At 36.4% G+C, this 10,896-nt stretch overlaps 1 protein-coding gene across 1 annotated transcript; it reads right to left on the minus strand.

Moving 5' to 3' along the window:
• On the minus strand, positions 1–10,778 carry LOC127152748 (neuronal acetylcholine receptor subunit alpha-10). Its single transcript, XM_051093589.1, is given in 5 exon segments — positions 1–695; positions 2,287–2,819; positions 5,658–5,812; positions 6,556–6,701; positions 10,658–10,778. Coding segments are annotated over 5 exon segments (1,650 nt in total).
• Positions 10,779–10,896: the final 118 nt, after the last annotated feature.

Consider the following 10,896-nt stretch of genomic DNA (forward strand, 5'->3'; position numbering starts at 1 on the left):
TCAGACAGCTTTCCCAATAATAAGTAAACTCATGAGGAAGACCATGATGAAGAATATCCACATAAAAAAGCGATCCATGACTTTGGCGACTTTCCGCCACTCCCCATTTCGTCTCTGTGTAGCTCTCTGTTCGTGAAAAAAGTTAGTGATGTACTCGATATTCTTCAGGATGTTTTGCTGATGGAATAAACACTGACTTTCATCAAGTATCTCCCTCTTTTTGACTGATTCTTTCCCAAGTGCTTCGCTCTCACTCACTCTCTCTGCTGTAGCTCCAGCAACCTCTCCATGGTCAGTACCCACACAGGTACCAACTATCCAGCCAGTATGGCATTCTTTTCCTTGCCGTGGTGATATGGTTGGACTGATATTTTCATTTAATTGATCCTTTATCTTCTGTGAACACCCTTCACCGGCTGAAACGCCTCGTACCCTCATAGCAAAGTCCTCGCCCCTAGTCTGGCCATTTAAAGTGAAGCTGCTTCCCTTCTGCACAGGTTTGTCTGTGTGCACAGACAGGCAGCTCTCTCCCATATCATAGACAAAGCAAATTCGAGCCAAGTAGTGCAGGATAAACCGACGCACCCATGCAGGAACAGGTTGAGCCTCTGGTCCACAGTGGTGAATGTTTATTATGAAGATGGTCAAGGCTGTAGAAGCTGTAATCATTGTCATTGTGGCAATGTAATATTTCCCTGTGGAAACATTGAGACTGATGAACATAGATAGCAGACTTCATTCCAAAGCTATTAGCAAAGAATAGATGTTTAAAGTACATGTAACTTGAGAATCATGGATTATTTGACCTCAAGAGGAAAGCTTCTGTAAAATATTTCAATGGTAAACACTGACTTGGCTACAACTCCAATAGTGAGTTAAATCTGCTAATAAACAGCACAATTGCAGGCGGTCCCGGTTTCATTAGGAAGGCTCATTAAAATTATTGACCCACGGCAGGCGCATTGTTTATTGCTTTCCTTCTAAAGCTCCAGCAGGTTATTTGCATCTCATACAATCTGACAATTATTTATTTCAGGCCTTGTGGGTGGGGGTGTTTTCTCTTTGGTGAACCGCTTAATTGTACACCAAAGGAATCCAAGGGGGTGTTATGCTGAATAAGCCAAAGACACTCTGGCACAGAGCACACAAGATGTAATAGAAAAATATGGTTCTAATTGTCCATTATATGATGTTAATTGAGATCAAACTGGTTTCAGTTAATGTTCCTGCAGTGCAATTGGTAGAGCGAATGGGTTCCACAGATCCACAGTAGCTTTGGTATCTGTTCTGTTGCTATGACTCGTTCTCACCGGTTTGTTGGCCTGTGGATGATTTTATGGAAGGGAAAAGGAAAAGGCATGACGTGTGGCCAAGTATGGTGACTCATACTTGGAATTTGTACTCTGCATTTCGCCCATCTAAGTGCACACACACAGCGGTAAGCAGACACACCCGGAGCAGTGGGCAGCCATTTTTGCTGTGCTGCCGGGGGAGCAGTTGGGGGTTCGGTTCCTTGCTCAAGGGTCTCACCACAGTCGTGGTATTGAGAGTGGAAGAGAGCACTGTACATTCACTCCCCCCCACAATCCCTGGTGGTACCAAGACTCAAACCCGCAACCTTTGGGTTACAACTCTCTAAGCATGAGGCCACGACTGCCCCCACATGCAAGAAAGCTGTCTACGAATTGCTCACCCTAGCGGCAAAATGTAATCTTGCTGCCAGATCTCGATGACCAAAAGTCACATTGTATATAATGTAAAGCTAACATAACTAAACTAAATATTTTCATGTTTTTTTGTTTGTTTGTTTATTTGTTTGTTTGTTTTCAAGCAAAGCAAATTCCACAGAAAACATATTTGTTTATAATGAACAAAGTGTGATGAAGGTACACATTATTTGGCAACAAGCTTAAGCAAATTAATGAAAAACTAAATTTTAGAGGATTTTTTAGTGTTCCAAATCTTGTGTTTGATGTGTGTATAAGTGTGTGTAAGCATGTGGGAAGACACTGCCATCTATTGGCTAAAGGCAGGAGTACCAACCCCCACCACTCCTGTTAAATTTTGTGAAATTACACTTAATTCAACTTAATTCAGGACATATTCTTTGAAAGCATGTCTTAAATGCATCATGTATTTATTTATTTAAGAGTTTTTTTGTACTATATGATAAAGTCACTGAAAAGTACCTGAAAAATACACGTAAATTATGTGTTGTTCTGAAAATTAATCATACATTTCTTAATAATTATAAAATCACAGTTATGTTAGAATAAAAACTCTCACCAATAAGTGGCACATTCTCTGAAGGAGGCATGGTCTCAGCGACCAGAAGCTGGAAGACGGTAAGGGCTAGTAAAACTGTGACCCCTAAAGATACTTTCTCTCCAGAGTCGGCTGGAAGGTAGAAGCCCAGTGGAGCTAAGAAGGAGATCATCATGCAGGGAATAAGCAGATTGAAGATATAAAAGGAAGCTCTTCTCTTCAAGTGAAGTGTGTAGGTGATATCTGGATAGGGGTCCGAGCAGCAGCCATAGAGAATAATGTTCTTCTTAGCAGGCATTCCCTGAACCTCCCACTCTACGTTCTCCACAAAGTCAGCCAGATCAGCACTGTCCAGGGCATTATGGAGATCCATCTGGTTGCCATTGTGGGTCCAAGAGCCAAAGGTGAGGCGGCACTGCTGGACATCAAAAGCGAAATAAGACACATCCACTTTGCAGGAGCTCTTGGTTATTGCCGGCTGGTCCCACATAATCTGGCCATCATGGTGGATCACTACATTGGTCTCCATAGAGCTGGAGAACTGGTCATCTGCACTGGAGGACATATGGTGAAAATCAATAAAATCCCTGACATACAGTATAACCAATATACACCAGTATACTGCATTTCATAACCTGGTTTACCAAACATTGATCATCTTATTCTTAATCAGTAATCTTATTCTTAATCATATTCTTAATCAGTATTATTAATTTATAATAATATTAATAATACTATTTTTGTCTTGGTTTCCAGTAAAAATAACTAAACATTATTCAAATAAAAGGAATTTAGGTAATAAAATACACCCAATATTAGCTTTAGACTCATTTTAAGAGTATATATCTTAAACAAAGGTTTTTTTTATACCCCATTGGCGATTTCTTTTCTTTTCTTTTTTTTTCCTTTTCTTTTCTTTTGTCATTTTCTCATGGCAGTAAATTTTGTTAGAAAAAAACGGATGTTAATAAAAAAATAATTCAAGATGTGGTCTTTGCAAACATACATTATAAAGTTACACTTATCTTATTTATGGATATTTCATACTTTTACAAGAAAAAATATATATAAATATCAGTATAAATATAAATATATGTACTGATTTAAGAGATAACTTTTGCAGTGCAGACAACCACAGTAAATACACAATATGCTATAAAAATAAAGAATTATGTAAGACAAACAGGACAATATAAATACTATTCATACATAACATTAAAGAACATCCAAGAAATATGGTAGATGAGTTTGTATCTTCATCGGAACAAATTTGGAGAAATTTAGCACAAGTAATCCACGTGACTTCAGTCTATCAAATAAAGTTGTGTAAAGTGAAAAACTGTGGCTTGTTAGAAACAAATCCATCATATAAGGAGAAGTCCATTTCTAATACAAAGATTCACATATAATGTACTTACCCCAATGTCATCCAAGATGTTCATGAAAGAAATACTTTTTTTTTTTTTTGAGGAAAACATTTCAGAATTTTTCTCCATATAATGGGCTGATACGGTGCCCCGATTTTGAACTTCCAAAATGCAGTTTAAATGCGCCTTCAAACCATCCCAAATGTGGTTGTAAATGATCCCAGCCGGGGAAGTAGGGTCTTATCTAGTGAAACGATCAGTTATTTTCATTAAAAAAATACAAATATTTAAATACTTTTTATTCTCAAACGCTCATCTTGCCCTGCTCTCTTTGAACTCTGTGTATTCTGGGTCAAGACAGTTAGGGTATGTCAAAAAAACTCCAATCGTATTTTCTCCCTCAACTTCAAAAATCATTTTAAAATCATCCTACATCACTGACGATTTTGAAGTTGAGGGAGAACATGAAATAGGAGTTTTTCGACATACCCTATCATGAACCGGAAAAAACAGTCCAGGCAGAGAAAGCAAGACATTAAAAAGTATATAAATTGTATTATTTTTTATGAAAATAGCTGATTGTTATACTAGATAAGACCCTTTTTTCTCAGCTGGGATCATTTACAACCGGATTTGGGATCGTTTGAAGCAGCATTTAAACTGCATTTTAGAAGTTTAAAATCAGGGCACCATACCAGTCCATTATATGGAGAAAAATGCTAAAATGTTTTCCTCAAAAAACATAATTTCTTTACGACTGAAGAAAGAAAGAAATCAACATCTTGAATGACTAGGGAGTGAGTACATTATATGTGAATCTTTGTTTTGGAAGTGGACTTCTCCTTTAAGTTGTTTTAACTTTAAACCTTAAAACCAAAACCCCAGTCCATAACCCATAACAACACTTCCTCCAGTGATAATTCTATCCCCTATTGCTGTAACGTGGAGAGGGAGATGTGAAGCAGGCGGATCCACGCGCAAGCTTTTATTGAAGGACATCAACAGAGACATGGTCGTAAAATAGGCAGGGTCAGACAATAGCAAGCACCTACACTGTAGGCAAGACGTGGGAGTAGTCAGTGAAGCAGGCAAGGGTCGATGAACGGCGAATGTAATCCAGGGGGAGAGGAAAAGGGGTATTCCAATAAACGAGCGAGAGGTCCAAAAGGCAGGCGGCGACACAGACAAAACGAGATGACCAGGCGAGAAAGTTCAACTCAGGGAACTAGGGAACTCAACGGGATACAACGAACCAAAACACCACAATACTCGGCAAGAAACAAGGGGAAGTCTGAGGCTTATATAGAGCGTCTGATTGGATGCAGGTGTTAGGGCAATCAGTGAAGTGGGTCATGGGAAACGTAGTCCGGGGTGTGATGCAACAGACTGTGTGGTGTGAAATGTTAGTGAAATGTACAGGCGACCTCTGGTGGTGGGCAGACCGGACAGGATTCATGATAATTGTCCTCTTAAATCCACTAATAAATTAGTTTATAACTGTTATGGACTGTTTTTGAGTCATGTGAATTACTTGTGGATTATTGTGATGTTTTTATCAGCTGTTTGAACGTTCATTCTGTCCGTACCCATTTACTGCAGAGGATCCACTGGTGAGCAAGCAATGTAATGGTAAATTTCTCCAAATCTGTTCTAAGAAAAAAAAAACTCATTCATTTTGAATGGAGGGTGACTACGTTTTCGAGAAATCTTCATTTCTGAGTGACAGGTCATAGTTAATTTTATTATATTTGGCCCACTCTGATCCTGAATATCTATTTAGATTGATGAAGACAACCACATGTCACAAAGTCATGTCAATTTATCTATGTTTTATTACACGTTTGCTATAAAATAATTGATAACATTGTTATGAGAAGAAGAAAGAGCAAACTGACTGAACCCTCCCATGATCAAACAGTTGATGAGAATGCACAGTCTGTGTCCTTGGCAACAACAAACTGATGGACAGGACATGACATTCAGTTCGTGGCTGAATCGATGAAACCCAATACCAATCCGACCTACTTGTTATATAGGACAATATTGGGTCTCCATACATAACTACTAGGTATACGGATGGTATCAAGCCCATCGTAGTCTGTCTTATTCCAGGTGAGGTAGGCATCAAACCACACCTGACGAATCCACAAGTATGTTGTGAGGATCTGATTTCTTTCATCCTAGGAAAAAAGGTGCATTTAGTAACCCATATTAATACATATATTCCAGTCAGCAAAATAAACATCAAAATCACTGATCATTTAAAAATAATTTAAATGTTAATTGATGTAACATTAATTTTGTCAGGAATTACAAAAAAATACATACAATGGTTGAATGCTGAACATGATTTTGGTTTATGAATTACAAAACATTTTAATATTTTTGTTGATGCCTGTTAAAAGATGAAAACATAAAATAATATCATAGAGAGGACTGTAGATCATAATGTGTCAAGATCTGTAACTTTCTAAATAAAAAAAAAAAAGATAATCAAACCTTTTAATTAATGTTATGTCAAGTTTTTTTTAATTAATATGTTGCACTATATGTCTAAGTTTTGTTCATGTTCATGATTTAGAAACTGAAGACATTAGTTAAAAGTTAAAAAAAAAAAAATTGTTTTGACCAATAGCATGTGTACATGTAGCATGTGTACATGTGTTTAAGATGTGTACACCCACATGTATTCAAGGTTTAAGAAACATATTGACTTGATGAATGACTGAATATTTTTTTTGTTTTTACAAGGAAAGCAACTGTTAATGCACTGTAATTAATCAGCTGGGGAGTATATGGTGATATGTTGCCTTGTCTTGCCTTCCATATTCAAGACAATTTAAAAGGACAAAGCAGCAAATTGAGCCCAAAAATCACCAGAGTGAGACTAAGAAAGAATATGTGATTGACTGTGAGTCATTACCATGTCAATGATCTGGGAGAGAGTGATCTGCAAGGTGACGTTAATGATGTTGTCCGTGTCCTCCACAGGCCTCAATGCATTGGTGTAATTTACAAATAAATCATTCAGCAGCTTGAATGCATATCTCCCCTGGGCACACAAACAGACTGTCGAAAAGGAAGAGGAAAATGAAGTTTCATGAAGTTTTGAGCTTTCGTTTAGGATTTATAGGCCTTTGGGTATGGCCCTTTAAAAATGACCATGTTGTAGCTTACCAAAATGTAAAGTTCAATATTTTTAGGATAATTATGGACCTAGAGGGCCCAGAGAATTGTACTGCAGTTTTTTTGTTTGTTTTTGTTGTTGTTGTTGTTTTTTTTTTCAAGGACTAGTTCACAAAAGTAACCTTTTTAAATCATCTTGAATATTTACAATTTGATTGACAGCAGTGGTCTTAAAGGCAAAGTTGTTCAGAATGAGGAGATTTATAATATGATACGAAGATGTAGTATTTGTGTGAATATATCAACATGGTCTGCAATTTGAGGTAGTTTACCACTGACATGTTGTGTTTTATTGCTTGTTTTTCTTGATTGACATATTGTCCAATTTCCATTAAACTTCATCTGAATCAACTGATGCATGTGCGCACCAAGTTTCATGAAGCTTTGAGTTTGCCTTTAAGATTTTGAGGCTTTTGAGTATAATTAGCCCCACTTTTTTTCTAAATGACCCCGCTATAGCTACCCAGAGGATAAAATTCAACTTTTTTTTCCTTAATTATTTATCTAGAGAGTCCAGAGAATTGTGCAGCAGTGGTTTGATCAAGATAGGTTGAAAAAATAAATAATAAGAAAACAAGTAGATAAAATAGAAATAGAACCGAGAGTTCTATTGATGGAGTAAAGTGAAGGTGGAAAATATGTTTTTAGCCGCCTCATGAAGCTGCTTGGATCGGGTTGGGTAGGTTATTCCACCAGCAGGGAACAGGTAAGGTAAAAGTGATTTTGTGCCTTTTGGATGGCACTACAATGCACCATTCACTTGCAGAACGCAAGCTTCTGAAGGGCACATAAGTCTGAATTAGTGAATTTAGGTGGTTGTTTTGTAGGCAAATATCAATGTCTTGAATTTTATGCAGACAGCTCTTGGTAGCCAGCAGTGTTGGGGAAAGTTACTTTTAAAAGTAATGCATTACAATTTTGCATTACTCCCTGAAAAAGTAACTAATTACGTTACTTAGTTACTTTTTATGGAAAGTAATGCGATACATTACTTTTGCGTTACTTTTTAAATCTGGGCAGGACTTGCTTCTTTGTTTTTAAATATAAAACAATTCTAAAGTAAAAGCCCTTTTACACCAAAAGTGAAATGAATTCACCTCAGGCTGAAAGAAAAGTACATTTATGCAGGAGATCACTCTTAAGGTATAAAAAAAAATGTTAGTTTATCTAAAGTAATTTTTGCTTATTAGTATGGCTAAACTGCATCATCGAAGGTCAGCAGCAAAGACACTGGTTAATATAATGGGATGAAATACATAAAGGATATTTGTTTTATTTAACATATTTAATTTTTGCAGGGTTGCGTCATATTCTGAGTTTGCATTACACTGTTTTTATTAATTTTGAGGAATACTGAATCTGTTTTTTGTGAGTGAGATGAATTAATGCATGTTCACATTTAGTCTAAAATACAGTAACATCATGTTTACTCCCAATTTCCCGACAGGAGACTTGTCAATCAATAAAGGGGGAAAAAGTAACTGGCGTTACTTATTTAAAAAAGGACCGTAAAAAGTAAAAGTATATTTTCTTAGAAATTCAAAAGTAATGCGTTACTTTACTAGTTACTTGAAAAAAGTAATATTATTATTATTACGTAACTTGCGTTACTTGTAATGCGTTACCCCCAACACTGGTAGCCAGTGTGGTCTGTGAAATTTAATTGATTATCAATCACAACTCCAAGGTTCCTGGCTGTTCTGGAAGGTGTAATGGTTGATGCACCTCTTGGGTTGGCTGAAACCACAAGTAGTTCTGTCTTGGCAAGGTTAAGTTGAAGGTGATGGTTCTTTATCCAACAAGAAATGTCTGTTAGACATGCTAAGATTTGAACAGCTATCGTCTGATCATCATGATCGAATGAAAGGTAGAGTTGAGTGTCATCAGTATATGAAATGTGAAAAACTATTCTCATGTCCTTTTAATGAGCATGGTGGTTTGTGATGGAATATGCTGGTGAGAATTCGAGGCTAATGAAAAATAATTTGAGTACATTGAGGCATTTGCTCATTGTTCTACTGCAAGAAGTCCATCAGACCTGCAGCACTCTATGGAGTGTAATAATTCCTAAATAAACAGAATAGAATAAATAGAACTATTTTACTACTTTATCTTTGTTTGATGTAGAAGAAAGCGAAGATATTCCCTGTTCTGATTTCTCAAATTCCCTCATTATTTATGACAATTGGATTTGAGTGGAGGGCAAACAAACAAGAATAACATAATTTGCCAAAGCAAAAGACTTACAGAGAAAACCGTTTGCTACAATAAACTCTAATCACATTTTCATTCTTTGTAAAAAAAAAAAAAAAAAAAAAAAAAAAAAAACAACTACAACAACAACAAAAACAATTATTTTTCCCATAAAATTATTCAGGATATAAAAGTGCAAGTGCAATCCAGCATGAGCAGCCTTCACTTGTCCTTTTTTTTTAAATTAGTAATCAGCTGGATGTTAAAAGAATAGTTCAACTTTTACCCTTTTACTGCAGTGGATCAGTCAGTGAGAAAGTGATGTAATGATACATTTCTCAAGATAAAAGTCTGTTCAGATGAAGAAACTCTAAACTGTAGTTGTAGAGTTATAAATTCTGTATGGTAAACTCTGTCTATCTGATTTTGGTGCCAGTTCATGGCAGCCTGACGCCTCAGTTAGGATGAATGAGAGTGCTGCTAACGGACTTTATCAGCAAGTGCCAGAAACAGAAGAGCTACAATAACCTTTCAAACTGCAACTCATATATTTAGCTGAACTACGGCCACACTGAGTGCAGCAGGGGAACTCTAGTGAACAAGCATGTTTACTCAATTACCTTCTCCTGTTCCCTTAGGATGAGTGTGGTCAGCGCTTTCACCAGCGAATCAATTCACTCCAAGTGCCAGACAAAATAGCACTCTAATGAAAGATAAAAATGGAGGATGTGGTGTGAAAAGGATGTGTGGGATCTAGCTGGCAGCGCTGCTGTCCTGCAGCATGAACTGAGCAAGTGTGCAGAGAAAGAATCAAATTCTTGTAATCAAAAATCACTGGTGCTTGTTTAGACAAAATGTAAAAATGCACAAAAATTCTGTGGGTCATATATGACTATTTTGTTAGCTGCCACAGATAAAAATAAACTTTTAAGATATTAAATTTAATACTACATTCATTTATGTTTTTCTTTAACAAAAACAAAAGAAAGAAAGAAAAGTAAAAATGTTTCCTGAGTGAGAAAAACTGCTCAGTGTCCCGTATGTAAATTACAAATCCTTCATAAATTCAGTCACCCATACACAAACCACTCACAGGAGCTCCATTGCTGCATTAAAAAAAAAAAAAATAAATAAAAAAAAAAAAATTCCAAAGGGAATTAAATAAATTCTTTGTACTTCTGGGACTGCTGGTCTTTGTCTTTTGTCTACATGCCTCTATGGTATTATAATTATTTTATCAGGGTGATGAGAACACAACACAAATAGTAAGATTAGCGTTGCCATCTGTTCACTGCTGTTGTTGTTAGGGTTGAATCCACAGATGTTTCAGATTAGAGGGGGGGCATGTCCATCTTAGAATAATGTTCATGTGTAAATTGATGCTTAATTTAGAATCTTCATCTTTATCACATGTAGTATATTTATTTGTATAATATCAAAACATATAAAACTTAATATTAACAACATATTAAAAATAAACTCTGGGGCCAAAATGCAATGCAATAAAACAATAATACACAGAAACACATATAGCCGATATAAAGAGCATACAACACTAATGTCAGTTCTATCAATAAATGTAAGTAATTTTAAATTTTGTTGAAACTAATCTATAGTCGACATATAAATATGACAAATAGACTCACCTGGAATAAAACCAGTGGTGACAAACAAATTAAGAGAAGCCAAAATGACGCGTGGATTCATTCTGTGTCCTGAATGAGGAATAAAATCTCTTCTGTGGTCTTATAAAAGCAGATGCAGCATTTCTCAGGTATTCCCAGAGAAATCCCTCAGGCAGAAGCAAGATTCATGCGCAGCGAGCCTCGTGCGCGCTAGAGACAGTAGTGATGTCGAAGAGTATCAGTTCTAGATATGTACTGTA

Source organism: Labeo rohita, chromosome 21, assembly GCF_022985175.1.
Source record: "Labeo rohita strain BAU-BD-2019 chromosome 21, IGBB_LRoh.1.0, whole genome shotgun sequence".
NCBI lineage: Eukaryota > Metazoa > Chordata > Actinopteri > Cypriniformes > Cyprinidae > Labeo > Labeo rohita.